The sequence below is a fragment of the Pecten maximus genome, chromosome 14, assembly GCF_902652985.1.
Source record: "Pecten maximus chromosome 14, xPecMax1.1, whole genome shotgun sequence".
In the NCBI taxonomy this organism is placed as follows: domain Eukaryota; kingdom Metazoa; phylum Mollusca; class Bivalvia; order Pectinida; family Pectinidae; genus Pecten; species Pecten maximus.
This window is the reverse complement of record NC_047028.1, coordinates 20,109,800-20,134,303: the sequence shown is the minus strand read 5'-3', so window position 1 is coordinate 20,134,303 and position 24,504 is coordinate 20,109,800. Positions and strand designations below refer to the sequence as shown.

At 33.5% G+C, this 24,504-nt stretch overlaps 1 protein-coding gene across 1 annotated transcript in view; it reads left to right on the top strand.

Moving 5' to 3' along the window:
- Positions 1 to 24,504, top strand: part of LOC117342854 (calpain-5-like) — a 31,489-nt gene extending 6,985 nt beyond the window's left edge. Inside the window, exons 3-13 of the mRNA XM_033905134.1 lie at positions 8,556 to 8,687; positions 9,170 to 9,378; positions 9,961 to 10,153; positions 10,641 to 10,837; positions 11,257 to 11,334; positions 11,882 to 12,062; positions 12,710 to 12,823; positions 13,502 to 13,704; positions 14,399 to 14,517; positions 17,426 to 17,565; positions 17,828 to 24,504. Coding sequence (XP_033761025.1) covers positions 8,556 to 8,687; positions 9,170 to 9,378; positions 9,961 to 10,153; positions 10,641 to 10,837; positions 11,257 to 11,334; positions 11,882 to 12,062; positions 12,710 to 12,823; positions 13,502 to 13,704; positions 14,399 to 14,517; positions 17,426 to 17,565; positions 17,828 to 18,010 — 1,749 coding nt within the window. The 3' untranslated portion in view covers positions 18,011 to 24,504. The remainder of the gene's footprint in view (positions 1 to 8,555; positions 8,688 to 9,169; positions 9,379 to 9,960; positions 10,154 to 10,640; positions 10,838 to 11,256; positions 11,335 to 11,881; positions 12,063 to 12,709; positions 12,824 to 13,501; positions 13,705 to 14,398; positions 14,518 to 17,425; positions 17,566 to 17,827) is intronic.

Sequence of the window (24,504 nt, the reverse complement as noted above, 5' to 3'; positions counted from 1 at the left end):
TCGAGCTGACTTGAATTGTATTTTTTGTAATCGTATGATGTTGATGAGATGTATACTCGCAAGACTAATAAAGAATTGAAAGAATTGTTACCATTTTAGCAGCCTGGTACAAAATTATTATGTGAGATATCGAACAGTTTTGTAAAGGATAATCGATTGCCTTCCCGATCTCTTTTTGCCAGGAAAGAAATACATGTAGTACGGTCTTTGATTACAAGACAGAGCATTATAGTATATACATTTGTACGTATGTATGTATATCTTATGTTGTATATATAGTATTAAATGGAAATTGTCAAATAAAATACAGTTTAAACTATATACACCACAGAATGATTGTGTGTGTAGTCCAATATTCTTTCTTTATTGTGAGAAAAACAATACATTTGTGTCATCTGTCATGTGTATGTGATAAAAACGTCAACAAAACACATTCTAAACATATATTAATCAATTATAACGACAACATGGGAAAATTTCCTGTTCTTTTTATTTCGGAAGTAAAAAAAAAAAAAAATACGTACTGACTATGCGAAAGTCACCATTATAATCAAGACCTAACACCCAAACAATGTGAAGTATTTCCTCCTTCACCGAGCTATTGACCAGTCGATTTTATGTCCGATGAAGCCTGAGATTAGTTGTAATTGTATTAGATACACAGTGTACGTACATGTAATTGAAATTTTCCATTGAAACTGGTAGGTAACAAAAAGTTTCAGGAGAAGATATGAACCTTGTCTTCAGAGAATGTAGGAGATGAGTATCATTATCTGTTTTCCTGTAAAAATGCAATCATTGAAAATTTGCAAAGAAATTACATATTCTAAATTATTACCGCTCAAATCCAAATAAAACTAATCTAAAAGGTCTGTTGAAGGTCATAATTATAAACGAAGTTCTAAATGGTTTGTCTTTTTTTTTTCTAAAAAAATCTCTTCTTTGATTACGTGTATGTAATATAATCCTATGAATATTATGTTTTTGTACCTGGATTGTTTATTCATATATATGTATGTGTGATACAATGTTAATGTTCCTCATGTAGCACATTTCCATGTGTTATAGTATCCAAATAACACTGTGTGTATGGAGACCACGTGGTTAAAATCGTGTCATTTACAAATCATGGTTGGAGTTAATTAATGTGATATAGATAAATCCTGTATACACAGGACAATTACCGGTCGTGTACAGTGTAGTTACCGTTATAGAAATGTTTTCACCTGCTGTTAACATCTGCCAATCACAGATTTTGATTACAATAGCGAGTATACCTGTATCGCAGTGACCCCATCGGACCCCTACGGCTTTTTTTTTTACCTGCGGGCGGAATGTTGTTACATAAGGATTTAGCCTATGCTCCATGTTTACTAGTCTACCTGTATCTCACCTCTTACATTTAGGTCTTTTAGAATAAGGCTCCTGCCGTTTTCCTTTTGAGGCCGTAATAGCGGAAGTAAAACCCGTTAAATCCGTATGCGATGATAGTTGTATTAATCATTCTTAAATCATATATATATATTTCAGATTTAAATTAGGTACGTTATTTGTATTGTTGAAAGTTATACATTTATAATATGTACGTATTGGTTTAATGGTTGCAACATATCAAGATATACACATGCATTGAAATAAGAGCAATTACTTTCACTATATCTTTATATATATATCCCCCCCCCCCCCTCTCTCTCTCTCGCTAAACCAATTTGTAAACATGTTAAAAAATAATATTATATTAAAATATTATATTATGCCATCTTGCTGTATTTTTTAGGTCACCTGAGACGAAGTCTCAAGTGACCTATTCTAATCGCCTTTTGTCCGCCGTCGTCCGTCGTGCGTCCGTAAACTTTTTACATTTTCGACTTCTTCTCCAAAACCACTTAACAAAATTCAATGAAATTTGGCAGAAAGTTTCTATGGCTGAAGGTCAACCAAAATTGTGAATTATATGGTCCCCACCCCCCAGGGGCCTGAGGGGTGGGGCCAAAAAGGGTCAAATTGACTAAAACTTCAAAAATCTTCTTCTCTACTCTCAGATATGGTGGAGTCAAACACTCTTTATAGATGAAAGGGTCTTGTGGTGCTTTACCAAAATTGTGAATTGCATGACCCTGGGGTCTCACGTTTGCCCCTGGGGAGGGGGTAAACTTTACTATAGTTTATATAGGGAAATCACATTTTTGACTATTATTTGTTGGATTTGTATTGGAATTCATTCTAACTTGTATCAAATTATCAGCATGGGATGACAGTTTGATGGTATGTACATGTTGGCCCTGGTTGACCCCCAGGGGCTGGTGGGCGGGGCCAAAAAGGGTCAAATTGACTGAAATTTCAAAAATCTTCTTCTCTACTCTCAGATATGGTAGAATCAAATACTCTTCATAGATGGAAGGGTCTTAAGGTGCTTTACTAAAATTGTGAATTTCATGACCCTGGGGTCTCACGTTTGCCCCTGGGGAGGGGGTAAACTTTACTATAGTTTATATAGGGAAATCACATTTTTGACTATCATTTGTTGGATTTGTATTGGAATTCATTCTAACTTGGTTCAAATTATCAGCATGGGATGACAGTTTGATGGTATGTACATGTTGGCCCTGGTTGACCCCCAGGGGCTGGTGGGCGGGGCCAAAAAGGGTCAAATTGACTGAAATTTCAAAAATCTTCTTCTCTACTCTCAGATATGTTAGAATCAAATACTCTTCATAGATGGAAGGCTCTTCAGGTGCTTTACCAAAATTGTGAATTTCATGACCCCGGGGTCTCACATTTGCCGCTGGGGAGGGGGTAAACTTTACGATAGTTTATATAGGGAAATCACATTTTTGACTATTATTTGTTGGATTTGTATTGGAATTCATTCTAACTTGGTTCAAATTATCAGCATGGGATTACAGTTTGATGTTATGTACATGTTGGCCCTGGTTGACTCCCAGGGGCTGGTGGGCGGGGCCAAAAAGGGTCAAATTGACTGAAATTTCAAAAATCTTCTTCTCTACTCTCAGATATATGGTAGAATCAAATACTCTTCATAGATGGAAGGGTCTTAAGGTGCTTTACCAAAATTGTGAATTTCATGACCCTGGGGTCTCGCGTTTGCCCCTGGGGAGGGGGTAAACTTTACTATTGTTTATATAGGGAAATCACATTTTTGACTAATATTTGTTGGATTTGTATTGGAATTCATTCTAACTTGGTTCAAATTATCAGCATGGGATTACAGTTTGATGTTATGTACATGTTGGCCCTAGTTGACCCCCAGGGGCTGGTGGGCGGGGCCAAAAAGGGTCAAATTGACTGAAATTTCAAAAATCTTCTTCTCTACTCTCAGATATGATGGAATCAAATACACTTCATAGATGGCAGGGTCTTAAGGTGCTTTACCAAAATTGTGAATTTCATGACCCTGGGGTCTCACGTTTGCCCCTGGGGAGGGGGTAAACTTTACTATAGTTTATATAGGGAAATCACATTTTTGACTATTATTTGTTGGATTTGTATTGGAATTCATTCTAACTTGGTTCAAATTATCAGCATGGGATTACAGTTTGATGTTATGTACATGTTGGCCCTAGTTGACCCCCAGGGGCTGGTGGGCGGGGCCAAAAAGGGTCAAATTGACTGAAATTTCAAAAATCTTCTTCTCTACTCTCAGATATGTTAGAATCAAATACTCTTCATAGATGGAAGGGTCTTAAGTTGCTTTACCAAAATTGTGAATTTCATGACCCTGGGGTCTCACGTTTGCCCCTGGGGAGGGGGTAAACTTTACTATAGTTTATATAGGGAAATCACATTTTTGACTATTATTTGTTGGATTTGTATTGGAATTCATTCTAACTTGGTTCAAATTATCAGCATGGGATTACAGTTTGATGTTATGTACATGTTGGCCCTAGTTGACCCCCAGGGGCTGGTGGGCGGGGCCAAAAAGGGTCAAATTGACTGAAATTTCAAAAATCTTCTTCTCTACTCTCAGATATGTTAGAATCAAATACTCTTCATAGATGGAAGGGTCTTAAGGTGCTTTACCAAAATTGTGAATTTCATGACCCTGGGGTCTCACGTTTGCCCCTGGGGAGGAGGTAAACTTTACTATAGTTTATATAGGGAAATCACATTTTTGACTATTATTTGTTGGATTTGTATTGGAATTCATTCTAACTTGGTTCAAATTATCAGCATGGGATTACAGTTTGATATTATGTACATGTTGGCCCTGGTTGACTCCCAGGGGCTGGTGGGCGGGGCCAAAAAGGGTCAAATTGACTGAAATTTCAAAAATCTTCTTATCTACTATATGTTAGAATCAAATACTCTTCATAGACTGACCCCATTAGGACTGATGGGTGGGGCCAAAAAGGGTCAATTTAGTTGGCCGAAATATTTCAAATCTCAGGTGACCGTTAAGGCCCTTTGGGCCTCTTGTTTCATGTATACTTGTGTCGGGAAAGGTGGTTTTTGCCCAATCTCTTATATACATATAAGTTACAATAAATATATGTTTAAATAAAAAATCAGGGTAACTATTTATGTCAGGTTTCGTAAGAAAATAGAACACTCAGTATCCATATTTTTAATTTCAACACATCTTATTGACGAGATGTTAAGTCAATAGGATTGGACATCAGGCATAATCTGTATAAATCAATATCGTGATACACTTATTTATTGATCTTCATATTACTTTAATAAGGACGAACTTGGATATTTTACCCAAACGTGCATATACAATTTACATATATATACACACAATACTAATCATAATAACATTATCCGTAATAAATCATGTACATGTATAATGTATATATGAGACATACGTTATGGGTCCGGTTGTTCAAAACGAATGTGTTTTCATTTTATGAAAAATGTCAAGATTGTTACTATCAAACGGGTGATATACAGATTAATAAGTTTACAATACTGTACATTTTACCGTCTCAGCTTACGTAAATGATAAGGATGACCAAAGTTCATTTCAAATATTTCATTCAGAGAATTACATAAATATTATATATATATATATATATATATATGAATTGATTGGACATCAAACTAAGCCTACATGTACATGTATCAGTGTATACTGCCCATCGCCAGCCGTCGAAAAACTGTCTCGGTACCCTGTACATTGCGCTTCCCCTGCGAAACGATTATGAATAATTCATGAACATTCATGAATAGTTCATGAATTATTCATGAACTTAGTTCATGAATATTCTTGATTTGTTCATGAACATTTTCATGAAATTCATGAACTTAAAACTTCATGAATATTTTTTTGAAATTATGTTCATGAACATTCATGAATTATATCAAAAAGTTTTGGATTCATGAAATCATCATAGTTCATGAATGTTCATGAACATTTCCATACATGATAATTCATGAATCCTTCATGAATATTCATGAACTTAAAAATATGATGAATACTCATGAATGAAATATTCATGAACATTCATGAACCCTTCATGAATATTCATGAACTTGAAACTATGATGAAAACTCATGAATGAAATATTCATGAACATTCATGAACCCTTCATGAATATTCATGAACTTAAAACTATGATGAATGTTCATGAATGAAATATTTCATGAACATTCATTAATCCTGAAATCAAGATTTTCATTCATAAAATCATCATGTTTCATGAATATTCATGAACTATTCTATTCATGATAATTCATGATTAATTCATGAGTTATGAACTTATTTAGAAAATGAATTTGCATGCACTTTACCACTTAATTTCATCAAAGTTTGTCATGAACTGTATCACTATGCATGTTTGACAATATCCTTGTAGTCCTTCCATTAAAAATTGCATTCAAATGGATCCATCACTTGTTTCAAAATTCATAACTGCTTGAAATGAGTATATTTACACAATCATTTGGATGGAAAATCCTTTTAATATTCTTCAGATAAGAGTGATTTATTTTCATTATTGCATTAATTCTCATTGCACATATGATGTGTGTTTGAACAATTTAGTTAAATGGGCAATGCAATTTAAGAAATGCCAAAGCTATTTGAATATTATGTGCACTATGTAAATTTAGGTCACATGCATGGTGATTGATTTTAAGTTAATTCTTACCTATAAACAGGTTGACATATTTCCAGAGTTGAATATTTCATTTCCTGGTAGTGTTGTATTGATCATGAAACAGGTATGAAAGATAAATACTTGCCTTCATTTGTAAAATAACATGCTATTCATCTCTGTGAGAAAAGCCTCATGGCTGCCATGTATTGGAACTCTCCTGCTAGAAGTTTTTGGGCGGGAAAAATTTGGCGGGAAATTTGAAGTTTTCTTATTGTTTCCTTATTCTTCTTTAAGCCAACATCAAAATTGTAATATAGACATGGAATTAAATTTAAAACTTTTTAGATATTAAGTTTGTTATTCAATTTAAAATGTAATGTATTTTTTTATTCAAGAAAATGTTCAATTTTAAGGTCAAATTCTCATTCATTAAAGTTCTTCAAAATTCATTACTATTTTATTCATTTTGATGAATTTTAATGAATATCATCAATGCATGAAAATTCATGAATAGTTCATAATCACATAATATTCTCATTCATTAAAGTTCTTCAAAATTCATTATCAACTGTTCTTACTATTTCATTCATTTTGATGAATTTTAATGAATATCATCTATGCATGAAAGTTCATGAATAGTTCATAATCACATATGATGAACTATCATGAATCTTAATGAATTTGTAAAATTATTCATAAAAGTTCATGAAGAGTTCATGAGAGGTATTTGATGAATATTCATGAACATTTTTTCATGAATCAAAAACTTACAGTATTCTTGAAAGTTCATGAATGATTCATGAACATTCATGAACTCATGAATATCATCTCGCAGGGGCTGCATTGTGCATACTACGACGTTTACCGAACATTGAATACATTTGTAGGTAACTCAGACGGGCATGGCTACATAACGGCTGGCGATCGTACAATTCGACCACATTTCAAATCCTGCCTATATCAAAGAAAATGTTTCACTGACAGAACTAATTGCCTTCTTTATTTTAATATATCATACATAACTACGATACTTTAAGTGGATATACCACGCACAAATGTATATATAAGATAAATGATTGTTCGCGCACAGCGCCTAGCGAGAGCTTAACTAGAGTACATGTGAAATATCACGTGACTTATTGCGAATCTACATCACCTTATACCAAAATAGATATAACATATATATTGCACTCATATTTTGCTCAGTTGTCGTCGTTGTAAGCTTCGCAACTTGTAGATATGTACATATGTATGCAAAGTAGATAAATGTTGGTGGTTTGATCTCTTAATCTTCCGTATGCTGCATAAACTGATGGTTTTGTTTTCTATTATTCATGTAGTTATTCTAATTGACATCCAAACTTAAATATTTCATCAACTACGTTTTCCCCCTTGTTATTGACACCAGCGAATATCAAATCTGAGAAAATGGTCACCTTTAGGTCGAAACAGGCCAAATTGCATCATGTTCCTCTTTCATACGATCCAGCTAACATGTACATGTACTGTATGTACACCAAAAAGACAAAACAACTTAGAAATATATCAGAATACTCAATCTAATTAAAATCAGATGTACATTTGCATTTTGCACTTCGCTACTCTCCGTATGAACATTTTTAGATACAAGATGTTGTTTAAAAAATAACTTTGTGTTTAACCTTTTTCTATGATTATACTTTAAGATCCATAAAATGTATTTTTTTTAAACTAAACTTCATTACTTACGCTACCAAATTACTCTTGATTTGATACTTACACAAGCAGAAAACAACTCAAGCAAGTGAATACGAAACACATTTTGTAAACGACATTACATTCTGCGAACGTTTCTGATGAAATTAATATGAGTTCCTTCTTATTCATCGTTATATTTAAAAAAAAAAGATTGCAGGATTTCTTGTGTCCATGTTACGGGAGCGGGATCGCTGGCTGAGTGGGTTTGCTGGCCCGCCGGAGCGGGATCGCTGGCTGAGCGGGTTTGCTGGCCCGCCGGAGTGGGATCGCTGGCTGAGCGGGTTTGCAGGCCTTCCGGAGCTGAATCGCTGGCTGAGCGGGGTTGCTGCCTTGTCAGAGCGGGATTGCCGCGTGAGCGGGATCGCAGCGACATCACTTGCGCGGGATTGCAGCGGGGTTTTAATCCCCATCGCTCGACGGAGGCAAATGCGCTGTGAGCGTTTGAGTACCAAATCACCCTCCTCGTACTGTACAAAGCGTTTGAGTACCAAATCACCCTCCTCGTACTGTACAAAGCGTTTGAGTACCAAATCACCCTCCTCGTACTGTACAAAGCGTTTGAGTCCCAAATCACCCTCCTCGTACTGTACAAACATCTATTCTAAATGTACCGGTAGTCACATTCATACTTACCAATGATAACAATGTATGTAAAATTATTCTGTTTTAATTGCATATGCATGTTGTAATAATCCATTCCTTATTTCATTTTTGGTGTGGTGTACATTTTAATTAGTCATTGTTTATTTATGACAGCAAATCTGTGACAATCCCAAGCTATTTGTTGAGGGAGCAAGTGCCGGTGATGTCACTCAAGGTCGACTCGGAAACTGTTGGTTTGTTGCTGCCTCCTCTTGTCTGTCAGCCAATAAAGATGTTTGGGACAGAGTGAGTTTTATCAATTGTATTTTTAGCAGTATATGTACAAGAGATTTATCACCAATAATTATTCTGGTCACCTCACCATTATAATGATAAAAATCATAATAATATACAACATTTATAAAGCGCACTATCTGATTTGTAAAATTACACTAATGCGCTTCACATTGCTTAATAATACATTTTATACAAGTCTTACACAATGAACAGAACATATATATAAACAACATGTCAACTCGAACAGTTAGCAGATAATGTGAACATTACCTCTGGACGAGACCCTAAAAAGCTACCCATGTCTGTCCCATCCCATCCCAACGCAGTGTAACTAGCTAATGTCAGGAACTGCTGATATGATCCTCACCAAACTTTGTTAAGTGGCAGAGGGGGCATTTGCCGCATTTATGTCTTACATTTTCTAGATATTTATCTTGTGTTAGGTTTTCTAAATTGTAGAAGTGATTTGTACCAAATTTTCTGTACTGCAGGTAATTCCAGATTGGCAAGAACAGGAATGGGATGAAAATGTTCCGGACAAATATCAAGGGATATTCCATTTTCGGTTCTGGAGGTATGGAGAGTGGATAGATGTTGTTATTGACGACATGTTACCCACAATCAACAATGAACTGGTCTTTATTCATTCCCAGAGTAAGAATGAGTTCTGGAGTGCCTTGCTGGAGAAAGCCTACGCCAAGTAAGTGAAAAGGATATATCTATCAATTATTGTAGAAACATGAATATAGGTTTTGCTCTTTTGGGGACAGACTTAAGCTTATGTATTAGCTATATATATTAACATAACCTTGTTTGGTAGAGCTGATAGCCTAGTAACTTCTCATGTCCAATTTTAGTGTCAAATCCTGATTTCCTTGTATTTTGGTGAAAGGCAAAGTTGCTATCCAGTATCAAGTATCCTTGTATTATTAGTTTGGTTGCAGGTTTACATATTTCCACTGTGATGTAAAATGTCTGGGTTTTTGTTGCTATCTATTTGATGAGTTTTTGTTGCTATGTTATGGGTTTTTGTTGCTATGTTATGAGTTTTTGTTGCTATGTTATGAGTTTTTGTTGGCTATGTTATGAGTTTTTGTTGCTATGTTATGAGTTTTTGTTGGCTATGTTATGAGTTTTTGTTGCTATGTTATGAGTTTTTGTTGGCTATGTTATGAGTTTTTGTTGCTATGTTATGAGATTTTGTTGCTATGTTATGAGTTTTTGTTGGCTATGTTATGAGTTAAGCCATAGTTCTAAATGTATTTTAAATACTTTATTGTAGGTTGTTTGGCTGCTATGAGGCCCTGGATGGAGGAGAGCTTGGGGAGGCTCTTGAGGATTTTACTGGCGGTGTATCGGAACAGGTTGATCTTAAAGGTCGTGACCTAGCAAATAAAACAGAGGAACGTGCTGACTTGTATGAACGAATGAAGAAACAGATGGACAGAAAGTCTTTAATGGCTGCTTCTATACCAGTATGTAACCAGATTTTGTATTGAAATTGTCCCTAATTTTTCAGAAGCTTTGAAATTATACTAGATAAATATTATTGTTGAATACTAAGTGTAAACACAAGTTATAGCATTCATTATGAATATATTTAAGTGGTATTTTAGACTCAAATATTTTAGTCTTGGACTTGTGCTTTTCCGATGGGATGACTCACTTAAAATTTGAGTCCCCACTTTATCTCTTAGTATTGTCTTGGTCATGAAACTCATCAAAATGTTTGCAACAGTGTTCTGGACTGGCCTGAATATATCCTACAAACATTACTGAATTTAGCCATTGTTATTATTTTACCTTCAAAATTAGCTAAGAGAAAGTTAACAAGATAATAAACATGTACGTTGCAGCATTTCAAAAAAGATATTTTGATAATGAACATTTTGTTAAAATCATATTATGCAGAGACATATATTATATACATTCACCATGAATATATATGTTTTTGTTCCTCAGGCCGAGAGCAGTGAAGAAATGGAGGCAACAACAGACATTGGATTGGTTAAGGGCCATGCTTACGGAATTACTGCTGTCAAAAACATTCACCTCGAGGGTTCAGGCCTCTTCAACTTTTTCAACAGGGAAAAGATTCCCATGGTCCGTCTGAGGAATCCTTGGGGAGAGAAAGAGTGGAAAGGGGCCTTCAGTGATGGGTAAGAGATGAGGAGTAGCAAGGGCTCTCAGTAAGGAGTTCATTAAGGGCTTTTTGTAGTCTCAGTAAGAAGCTCAGTAACTCTAGGAGGGGACAGAGAGGAACATTCCCAGGAAGGAAAATTTTGAAAATGTGAAACAAAAATTAAATAGTTGTATAAGATGCTTGAATCTGTCATTCTTACATTTTGAGTGCAGCATTATCTGAATGCCTATGATTAGAACTTGACCATTTGCTTACCGACCATCTTTGAAATTTTGAGAAAAAAAGTGACAGTAATGTATACCATTGGTCACATGCACAGACCCTTAATGATAGCAATTAACAGTTTGAATACTTTGAATTTGAAATGATTGTATGATTTATCAAGAGTAATAAAAATGTTGGTGTCTCGTTTAACAATCACAATTCTGTATTTAGTTCTCCTGAATGGAACAAAATCTCAAAGGATGACCGAGAGAAGATCGGACTCACATTTGAGGATGATGGAGAATTTTGGTAAATATTGTGAAAAGAATAACTACTGTCACAGTGGTATTATCAATTTTTTGTAATCTTATACAATATTTTTTATAACCCTGTTTGCATTCTTTAATTGAATAGCTTACAGAGCATGTTATTTTAAAGTTTTGATGAGGTTCTATTTTCATTGATAACGATAGATAACTTTTGAATATAACTATTTTTAGAAAATCAGACCTTTTGGTGATTTTATTCTCTCTGAAAAGTTGTGTAAAACTCGTAACATCCTAAAGAGTATCACAAGCCAAGGATTAGTTCTGCAGTTTATGGTAAATATGTTAAATTTAGTCTTTTGATTCCCTATACAGGATGGTAAATATGTTAAATTTAGTCTTTTGATACCCTATACTTGATGGTAAATATGTTTAATCTAATCTTTTGATACCCTATACTTGATGGTAAATATGTTAAATTTAGTCTTTTGATACCCTATACTTGATGGTAAATATGTTTAATCTAATCTTTTGATACCCTATACTTGATGGTAAATATGTTTAATCTAGTCTTTTGATACCCTATACAGGATGACAATGGAGGATTTCTGTCGGTATTTCGTGCGGGCAGCTATCTGCTGTGTGGTTAATACATCAATCTTTGCGTTTAGTAAGACCTGGCACGAAGGTCTGGCACACAGCAAATGGGTGAAACCAAACAGGGCCGGGGGCTGTCTCAACCACAAGGAGACATTCCTTAATAACCCACAGGTAAATTAATTTTGGATGATTTTCTTTTGCAGATTCAGATACAGCTTGCTGTCATAATGCCATTATTGGCTGTGCTAATTTTGATGTTCTGTCAAGGATGTACCCAAATTGATCCATCAGGATAACTGAAAATTGTCACTGTAAAAGAAAATCTACAAGTTTTTGGCGATTTGTCTTTCTGATAAGTCTCAAAACTAATTCTGCGTAGATAGCTAGAGAGCAACGTGGAATACACCTATGAAATTTGAGGAAGATTATATCTTCCCTTTTTTTCAGAAATAACGATAACAAGGATCGTTTTAGGATGAACAAACAAGGGGCAAATTGTTGAACAGTTCACCATCTGATGATGGTAGACTATAATCAACTTCTTATGGATTGCGTTCTTGCTGTATTTGATATTTGGACAGATAAAACTAAATCTGACATATATCCCATTGTTGTATGAATCATTTTTTTTCTGCATTCAGCATAATACCATGATTCCATGAATGAGGTCCACAATACCTCAGTTTGTTGTATTCATCAATCCCTGATTGTTGATTACAAGTATGTTATGTTGTGAATAGCAAGCAGGGCCAAACAGCTGAACTCTTTGCAGCTTGCATTTTGTCATTCTGAGTGATATTTTTGGGGGTATGTTGTAGTTCACATTTGACATCACAGACAAAGAAGATGAGCCAATGTTCCAGCTGATTCAGAAAAGTACACGTGGAGCAGGTGGCAGTCGCAATATCACCATTGGGTTCTCCATTATCAAGGTACATTGTTATATATGACATGTATATCATATCAAAATCTTTATGATAATTAGTTATTACTGAACACAGTGACTGCTCCGAAATTCTATGTGCTGAGTCAGCAATTTTAAATAAATATAGATTCACTTCAGAATCTAAAGAGATTTGTGAAGTTTAACTTAAGTAAAACCTGTCTAGTCTGACACCATGTGAGACACAACTTATTGATATTTACCTGTATAATCCAGCAGCCTTATAGATTTGACATATTGATATTTACCTGTATCATCCAGCAGCCTTTTATAGACATGACATTTTGATATGTACCTGCATAAACCAGCAGCCTTATGGACATGATGTATTAATATTTACCTGTATAAACCAGTAGCCTTATAGATATGACATACATGTATTGATATTTACCTGTATAATTCAGCAGCTTTATAGATATGACATATTGACATTTACCTGTATAATCTGGCAGCCATGTAGACATGACATATTGATATTTACCTGTATAATCCAGCAACCTTTAAAAGACATGACATTGATATTTACCTGTATAAACCAGCAGCCTTATAGATATGACATATTGATATTTACCTGTATAATCCAGCAACCGTTTATAGACATGACATTTTAATATTTACCTATATAATAACCCAGCTATATTGTCGTTTCTTTTGTAAAAAAACTCAGGTTGAGGAAAATAGACGCTATCGAATGCATGACATGAGTCAACAGGAAATGTTGACGTCCAGTTCTTTCAGAGACAGTCGTGCAATCTTCCTTCGCCACAAGCTCACCAAAGGTCGCTATGCTATTGTAGCCTGTACGTTTGATCCTGGGAATGAGTGTGAATTCCTTTTTAGGATGTACACAAGTTCAGCAAACAATTTCAAGTAAGCTCCCTTTATGAAATATATTATTTGATCAGACAATTTGAAAGTACAAATGTACTTCATATCAGCTTTAATAGAGAATGGATATCTCTTACTTTGTGCCATTTACATTTTTAGTACCAGTATCTAAAAAAAAAATCTTATTTTTTAAAAAAATATTTGAAATTCTTCATGTTTTGGTTTATAACTACACTCAAACTGTTTTCATAATTCTTGGGGGGATTTTTAAAGTTTTTTAAAATTTTCATATTTAAAATTTTTTGCTCCATTTTGAAATACCCTGCATCTTTCCTCTTCAGAATGTTTTTGTCTATTAGGCAAATTTTCGACTTGATAGGGGGTATGTGCAATTTCACAGATTTTAACAGGGATTTTGTTACTTTGAAACTCACTTCATTAATATTGTAACAATTCTGTAATAAAAGTTTCACTTCATTAATATTGTAACAATTCTGTAATAAAATGGCTTACATTAAAACAGTTATTATTTAAAATGGGGTGTTGTGTTGTCGAGGAATTTCTAGACTCCTTTATGTAATACAAACCAAAATGTTAATTGACAAATGAAGGTGTTACATGTATATCAAGTCATTTTATTTTTACACATTTGTGCATGCACATGTGCTCATACCAAAAATACACATGAAACAAAGAACTACATACCTCAATAATTGATACTGTTCTGTTTTTATAGAACACTGATCTATGAAAAGCCACAGAAAAGTTGGTGGCAGTGTTGTGGTGGAAATGTCCAGTTGGTGACGAGGGTCAAGGTACTCCGGGCGGAAGGGTTGGAGCGACAGGAAAGGACAGGTAACAGTTTAATCTACATGCATGTTTCTGTTCCTAATATTAATACCACTTCATTGATCCCACTGGGGGCCTTTGAGAGAGCTGGTGGTAAATTCTCATAAAACAACATACTTGGCATCTGTATCCAGAAGTACTTCATCCATATGGCCGACAGGCAGCCATCTTGGATTTTGACAATTGAAGTTTGTTATCTCTATTTCTGAGAAAGTATTGAAGGGATCTTTCTCAAATTTCATATGTAGGTTCCTCTTGGTGCCTAGATATGCATATTGCATTTTGGGACTGATCAGAAAACAACATGGCCGACAGGCAGCCATCTTGGATTTTGACAATTGGAGATTGTTATCGCTATTTCTGAGGAAGTACTGAAGGGATCTTTCTCAAATTTCATATGCAGGTTCCTCTTTGTGCCTGGTTATGCATATTGCATTTTGAGACTAATCAGAAAACAACATGGCTGACAGGCAGCCATCTTGGATTCTGACAATTAAAGTTTGTTATCGCTATTTCTGTGAAAGTAATGAAGGGATCTTTCTCAAATTTTATATGTAGGTTCCCTTTGGTGCCTAGTTATGCATATTGCATTTTGGGACCAATCGGAAAACAAAATGGCCGACAGGCAGCCATCTTGGATTTTGACAATTGAAGTTTGTTATCGCTATTTCTGTGAAAGTACTGAAGGGATCTTTCTCAAATTTCATATGCAGGTTCCTCTTTGTGCCTGGTTATGCATATTGCATTTTGAGACTAATCAGAAAACAACATGGCTGACAGGCAGCCATCTTGGATTCTGACAATTAAAGTTTGTTATCGCTATTTCTGTGAAAGTAATGAAGGGATCTTTCTCAAATTTCATATGTAGGTTCCCCTTGATGCCTACTTATGCATATTGCATTTTGAGACCAATAGGAAAACAACATTGCTGACAGGCAGCCATCTTGGATTTTGACAATTAAAATTTGTTATCGCTATTTCTCAGAAAGTAATGAAGGGATCTTTCTGAAATTTCATATGCAGGTTCCCCTCAGTGCCTAGTTATGCATATTGCATTTTGAGACCAATCAGAAAACAACATGGCTGACAGGCAGCCATCTTGGATTTTGACAATTGAAGTTTGTTATCGCTATTTCTCAGAAAGTAATGAAGGGATCTTTCTAAAATTTCATATGCATGTTCCCGTCGGTGCCTAGTTATGCATATTGCATTTTGAGACTAATCAGAAAACAACATGGCCGACAGGCAGCCATTTCGGATTTTGACAATTGAAGTTTGTTATCGCTATTTCTGTAAAAGTACTGAAGGGATCTTTTTCAAATTTCATATGTAGGTTCCCCTCAGTGCCCAATTTTGCATATTGGGACCAATAGGAAAACAACATGGCCGACAGACAGCCATTATAGCTAAATCTTAAATTCTGTTTATAGGTTCCCCTTGTTTGAAAAGTACTAGAGGGCTGTTTCTGAATTTACACAGATAAGTAAGACTTAGAGGAAGGGAAAAGTAGGGAAAAGATCAATCTGACATGGAACCTATAAAGATCATTCAATGGTGGGCGCCAAGATCCCTCTGGGATCTCTTGTTAGTACCAGTATTTAAAAAAAAAACCCATCTTATTCTTAAAAAATATTTGAAATTCTTCATGTTTTGGTTTGTAACTACACTTAAAAATTATTTGTAATTTTGGGGAGTTTTTTAAAATGTTCATATTTTACTCCGTTATGAAATACCCTGCATCTTTCCTCTTCAGAATGTTTTTGTCTTTTAGGCAAATTTTCGACTTGATAGGGGGTATGTGCAATTTCACAGATTTTAACAGGGATTCTGTTACTTTGAAACTCTTTTCATTAATATTGTAACAATTCTGTAATAAAAGTTTCACTTCATTAATATTGTAACAATTCTGTAATAAAATGGCTTACATTAAAACAGTTATTTAAAATGGGGTGTTGTGTTGTCGAGGAATTTCTAGACTCCTTTATGTAATACAAACCAAAATGTTAATTGACAAATGAAGGTGTTACATGTATATCAAGTCATTTTATTTTTACACATTTGTGCATGCACATGTGCTCATACCAAAAATACACATGAAACAAAGAACTACATACCTCAATAATTGATACTGTTCTGTTTTTATAGAACACTGATCTATGAAAAGCCACAGAAAAGTTGGTGGCAGTGTTGTGGTGGAAATGTCCAGTTGGTGACGAGGGTCAAGGTACTCCGGGCGGAAGGGTTGGAGCGACAGGAAAGGACAGGTAACAGTTTAATCTACATGCATGTTTCTGTTCCTAATATTAATACCACTTCATTGATCCCACTGGGGGTCTTTGAGAGAGCAGGTGGTAAATTCTCATAAAACAACATACTTGGCATCTGTATCCAGAAGTACTTCATCCATGATTCAAGATGGACATCTTGCCTCTGCTTTGGAATTGATAAATGATCTGTCTGATTCTGTGGCTGATTGGTATATCCTTACATACATGTAAGATATGTTTTCATTGAAGGACCATTTTCATCAGACTGACAAAAAAGATATTTTGCCCTTAATCATCGTATAAAAGGTTTTTTAAATCACTATTTCGTTCTTTAATTTTAGGATTTATAAAAATATACGTAAACATTGGCGTGGCTTTTTATATGGTGTTTTTTTAACAGATTTAATATTCTGAACAAATATTGACCTAGATTGAATATGAATGATATTTTACCAATTTCCGATCACCTTACAGACAGCAATTATCATTTTTTTCTCATAGTTTTTAAAGTTTGATACATGATGTATTAATTATCAAAATATTCAAGTTAAGAGTCTTAAAATTTTAGATGATAATCAGTTTAACGAGACACTGACCTTAATCCTAGTTTAAGTTTTGAAGATTATTGTATATTTGTAATTTTACAGGAGCTGACCCATACTGTGTGATTTCGTGTGAGGGTGAGAAAGTTACTACCAAGGTCGTAGAGGACACAACAAGCCCAGAATGGAACTCCTCTGCCATCTTCTACCGCAAAACGGCTCTGAAAAAACCTTTAAAGATCCAGGTAATAAACATAGATTACAATAGTTTATGGATGAATTTTCATATTTTTATTTACAGATTTTTTTTTCAACAATGGCATTCACAGGCATTTCTCTGTCACTGTCATTGAGATTACAAGATGATTTTTAAATCAAATTTTATCGGGAAATATTTGTCATGACTCATGATCAATTAAAATCAGTTTTGTCCAAATCCCTCTATTCCCTTGTGTAGCAATTAAATGTGCTTATGTTTAAATGATTCATGTTTCCGTTTGTGATTAGATATGGAACAGCAATGTGCTCCGAGACACTTACATGGGCAAGCATGTATTTACCAGTGTGGACGAGTGTCGCGACAAGATCACTGCTGTTGGGTTGGTGCAGCGAGGGAAACAGGGCGACAAGGTCGCAAATGGACAGCTCTATGTTATGATTACACAAACAAAGAACATTTTGTCGTTGTAAAAACGGAGATCATTCACCATTACCTACTATATACCAAGGATAATATGGCGACCGTGTGAACGAAGGGAGATAATTCACATCTACTACGCATAATTATACTTTTGAAAACTGATTTTTCATAATGAAAAGAGCTAATAAGTCAATGTTTATCAACTTTTCAAAGTAACAAAATGAAAGGAGAGATATATTGATGTTTAGGATGTCTATGAGGAATAAAGAATGAGCTCATAGTTTCTTTGATTGCCACGAAAGGTTTGAGTGTCAAGACGATCAAATTATTGAATATCTCTAACACTACCATGTCTGTAGACTGAGACAACTGTCTGATAAAATGTTGAAGATCCCAGACTGCTGTTTATATGTACCACTGTACATGTAGGTCGTGACTCCTGAGTATGATCTTATATCACAAACAGATCAGAAATACATATACTGTATTGATTTTTAGCATCTGTATATTGAAAATTGATTCTTGCTTTTAAGAAGCTACTTGCTGATATTAATATCTTTACTAGTGATATATAATTTGGGTTGTTTGGAATATCTTTTACCTGTCAAGTATTTGTTTTATTGACAATAAAACGCTCAGTTTTGTGTTATTTATCTCTTAAAATAAAATGCTTTGAATTTGCTTGCTTACTTAGTTGGTGAAGTTTTAGATTTATTTTCGTGAATTGACATGTAAATTGTTTCAATAATATATGATATTCAAATTAACATTCTTATAATGATTTAAATGAAACATTTTCTTGCTGTTGAAAGACTTTTGAATAATACGTTTGTGTTTAAAAGAATTGCTCAAGAAATTAGAAATATAAAAAATATATATTTGATTAAGTGATAAATTTGTTATTTAGCAGATGTTTTAACTAGAGTTTGAACCTATTAAATAGATTGTGATGCCCCTTGTCACCTGTGTGGCTCCAGCTATTGTTAGATGTATTGTGTTACTTTGTCACACCTGTAATCATATTTCATTAATTACTCATGTCTTTCATTCTTATTCTTTAGAAGAACCTGTTGAAAAAAATATCACAGAAATATGATGATAAGTCTCCTATTATACAAAGGATCGGAATCTTGACTTGATTTTCTGAGTGTATTGATGGCTATTAAGCTATTTTAATGAAGTGATGTATATGTAATTTCTTTTAATAATACATGTACATAGCCCTGAAATCAAAACATTTTAATTACTATGCAAAGCAATTTTAGAAGAATGTGTTCTATATTCCTTGATCTTTACCATCCGTCTAGGTTTGGTATACAGGTTTGGTATACTACTGTATCAGGTGGCCTTATAACAAATTTCTAATTTATGTAGAAGTTATTTTTGAAATGTCTGTATTAGGCACATATAATACAGTGTGTTTTTTGTAATATTTTTTCTTCTTGTGTCAGTGTGTTCCCTAATTCAGATCAAATTTACTGAAATAAACTGGAGACTCCAGTTTAACACTGAAGGCCCGACAGGTACGAAAGCCAATCACATTAGAACTGTCATCAGAAGTCTAAACTGTATTAATACTCTCAATGTTTGTTGTAATTATCACATAGGTTGTAGATTAACTAATGATATACCAGTAATTAGGTTTATTACTACATGTATATATGATAGCAATTAGGATTACTTTGTACTATGTGACAGTAATTAGGAAAACTTAGTTATATGTGACAATAATTAGGTTACTTTGTACTATGTGACAGTATTTAGAAATATTTGTACTATGTGACAGTAATTAGGAATACTTTGTACTATGTGACAATAATTAGGATTACTTTGTACTATGTGACAGTATTTAGAAATATTTGTACTTTGTGACAGTAATTAGGAATACTTTGTACTATGTGACAATAATTAGGTTACTTTGTACTATGTGACAGTATTTAGAAATATTTGTACTATGTGACAGTAATTAGGAATACTTTGTACTATGTGACAGTAATTAGATTACTATGTACTTTGTAATTGTATGCTATTTAATTTTGGATAAAAAGATAATTTGCTGTTGCCATATGAGATGTTTATTAATCATTGTAAACAATTGTTGAGCATTATATTACTGCTTCATGATTTTGTAGGTTATATATCATACACAGTAGAGTTTATGGAGACTGGGATGTAAACAATATATACCTAGTGAGAAGCACATACCTGACAAGAGTCCACTCGTATATATTGTAGTAGAAATGTCAATATCTCTGATGAAATAAACACCTACTGATCAGATTAGCTATGTTTCTCTCCCCTTGGTTTACTTTACAAGATTAATTTCCAAATCCATTGTTGCTTCAGGATACTTTTTTCTTGCATACAACCTTTTGTTTAGTGGTTGAATATTGATGTAGTAGTGTTAATTATGGTTTTAAAAATTATGTTTTTCTTAATTATGAAGGACACTAAATTTTTTTTTCTTTCTTTCTTTTTTTTTTTTTTTTTTTAAAGTATTAAATTTGGTGTTTATCACCATTTCCATTTTTACATGGTGGATATCCGTCATTGCAAAGACCGTCCAGTTGAGTATGTCTTTCGTGTTTGGTATTTGCTAAGATTTGTTTCCAGTAACAAACAAACCAAGAACTTTTGCACAGGGTTGCAATTTTGATGATGATGTGTTCATACTTTCAAAGTTACCCAAAAATATAATTACCATATTCAACATAATTAACACACATGTCACTATTGGTGCGTCCTTACCTTTTATCTTGGAAAGATGGGTGTGTAAAAGCTTGAAAAGATTTCTTATAATTACCCCACTGATATTCCAATACAATTTCAGTCATATATTATCAACTGAATACTGTGCTAGAGACATAAAAAAGTATCATTTCTCAAAAAAAGTAATTTTTTCAACCTTTCATTTTGAAACTTTTCCCTGTAAATGGTTTTAACAATCCCACCCCTCTCGATTGCTTTTAAGGTCACAATGTGTTCATTAGTCCCCTACCGCTTAAACCAGGGAGACTATAGGTTTCCTCTCCGTCCGTCTTGTAAATATGTACACAACACCAAAGTTTGTCGGCACTCTAACAGCTTCACTCCTTGAGAAATGTTGATCAAACTTCAAATAATGATAAAAGACCATAATATCTTGGACAAGTTTGAGTTTCAGGGTTTTTTGGGTCAAGGTCACTGTTACTTTTCTTAGTGGGAGCCGGTACATGTATCATAATTTAGCAATACCCAGTATTCTTATTATGTCTTGTATGGTAACAATGTGGTACTGAAGGCAGTGTTGGTTGAGAAGTTAATTAAACAGATTATTACACAAGCTTACAGCTTTTAATGATTATTATTTTTTCATCATTTATGAATGGGGACATCACGTCAGTTTTATTCTGCATAAAATAGTTTTGACTATTATCAATTATGCACAGTATAAACTGTAAATATAGCAACATTATTATCTTTCTGTAAAAATCTAGATCAGATGTAGATCAGATTTGGTGTTCGGTTTTAGAAAGGTTTGGAGAAGTACCATTTTGTGTTGTTTACATTATTTGTATATTGCTAGTTTTGGAACCCACTGTATATTAACATATATGTACATAATATATATACTTATATTACTTTTTTACTTATAATTGCTTGGCATGTTATATTTATATTCTGAGGAAGTGTTTGTATTGCCCGTTACACTTGTTTTTACTTTACATATGACATATTTTTTACCAGAATATCAGTTTTGTTTATTTATGCTGTTTAGTTCATTATAATGTTTAAACATAATTATTGTCTCTTCGTTAAGGTATAATCATGAAAAAATCCACATAATTTCCTCATTATTTCAGAAGTTTCTAATTATTTGAAAAAAATTTGTAATTTCACTTTTGTTGAATCATTTGACTTTAATTGATTTTTTATTTTCTGTCATTTAAACGAGTGGAGTTAAACTCTTATATCTTTTATAGTAAGCTTACCAAGAGCTTTCAACTCCCACTACCCATTTTATAGTCACTGTGAGTAGTGGCTGACATTGGTTTTAATAAATAGATCAGACGTGCATACCGGTACATTTCTTTTTTCCCCCATTTTCCCCCATTATAAAGGCGACTGTACCCTGTAGTTAGATTAGCACGCTGTATGGTGTTGTATTCACACGTTGGTAAAATACTGAAATATATTATTCAGAGAGTAAAATCTTTTAGTATTCATAGATATCAAAATCCTCATACTGCTGAATGCATTACAAGCATGATTATTAAGTTGAAGGTCATAAAGATGACCTTGTAGCCAATAAGGTGAAGGTCACAGAAGACAACAGGTGTAGACAAAGATTTATACACTTACTTCTATCTTACTCCTCAAGTTAAACCCACCTGCTGGAGTTCGAGATGATAAAGTATTATCTTCTCAAAGGGTTTAAACTCAAACCTATAATTGTTAATTTGGATGTTTATTGGAGACTTGGGATAAAAGTATACTACATTGTATTCCATCTTTTCGTAATACAAATTAATCTGCTTTTATTAGCAGGTTTTGATTGTTACATCATTAGTTTTTTTGAGGAGAAAAAATTGTCGTTTTCTAAAAAAAGAAAATTGATGATTTTACTCTCAAAGAAAAATGAGGTCACAATCAATATCCGCTGACAGGGGCAGTTACTCTGCTTTATGAGAAGATGGAATTGAACTTATTCTTGCCTATAGTTGTTAGGAAAAAATGAATGTTATCAATTTCAACACAGTTTGTATTGCAAGTCATAATATATATTTATACACATATTAATTTAATTATATTTTACTTTGACTTCAAAGTGATAATTATATGGAACAGGGTCTGACTATATATAAAGGTAAATACTGCTGGCATAGTTATATGTAATGTACACTGAAACTTGCTTAGCTGAACATTGGTGTGGTGTTATCCAACCACAATGGTAATGTAATTCTTGTTCAACAGTTATGAAACACTCTGCCAATATTAAAAGGTCATATACCGGCTTTATCCCAATACACAGGGACTTTGCATGAGTTTTCAACTCACAGTCCATATACATGTTAATATGTATACATGTATATATATAAATTCGTGCCAAGTCCCTGTGTCCCAGGATTATATTAACCTGATGCTATAGTTACTTGAATAAAACAACAAAAAACTTTCAAAACCCCTGACCATTTATCTGGTCAGAATGTGTCGGACCTGAAATTAAATTCATATTACTCCTATTTCTCACCTATCTGGAATTTTTCTGTCAATTTTAAAACATTTTTTGAAAATATTAATCAGAAATGCACCTTTAAAATCTGGATTCATGTTATTTAGAAATAATAAGTTTGCATACCCTTCGGCTATAAGTAGAGCTAGCTACCTGCACTGAAACTTTCATGAAATAAGAAAAGCACACTCTTGTATACCTTTTATTTAACTTGATCTAATTTGTTTTTAAGTTTAAAGTAAATAAATAATAAAAAAGTTTAATGAAAAAAAAACGATATCAAGCATGGATAATTTTACACAGATTTTTACCTGTCAATGTTTCAATTCAGAACTGGGAAAGGAAGCCTGAACAGCATTTTCAAAATCTTTCAGCTGTGATTATAATGCTTCACAGGGACTTGGCATGGATTCCTTCTAACAGTCTATACTACAATACATATACAATATGTATATATGGACCATTGGTTGGGAATTCATGTCAAGTCCCTGTGATAAAGCCCTATACGACAATTCTTTTCATTTATTTATTTATTTATTTATTATTAAGCTGTTATATGCAATGAATTAAACACAATCCAATTTTATTCATTTAGGGTTAAAAAAATTAGAATGAGTCCAGACAAAATGGGACGATAGTTAAGGCAGCTTCAATAACTGTTGGAACTAGACCGACTGAATCATCGAGTTCAATCTCAGCTGATTTTACTGTATTTCAACAATTTTCTACAAACCATATGTTGCATAATTTCTATATACAATTATACAAAGACTTTTTAATTCTATTTCTCTGTTAATATGTATGATTTCAGATTTGAATGTTAAATTTTCTGTGTAGTTTATCTTCCGTTTTATAATTGTCTACCTCTCATAAAAATAGTTTTTTATACATAACCCATTTCATACTTAACAAAAATTGCTCTTGTATCATTGATTATTGTAATACTAACATAGTTTTTGAATTATGAAACAATTGCAACTAATTCTAAATTACTTCATGAGCTATTTTTACCAGATGTTGATTACAAATACAATACGTCCAGTTGATTGTGATAAATTATTGCCATAACATATGTATCTATAATTATTTTCAAGAGAAAAATGCTTTATTCTTATAAACAAATTAATGTAAGTTCAATACAACATTGCACCAATGAATTAGGCTTGTAAACATGTGTAAAAGTTATAACAACTTGCTGGATTTTTTAATATTATTTTGCTGTTGAATATAAAATATATAACATCCATATTTATTCTAAGCTTGGATGAAGGCCATCTCGTTTCTTTGTTTACCAGCTGGCGTTTTAAATAAACAAAATGCTTATGCTATATA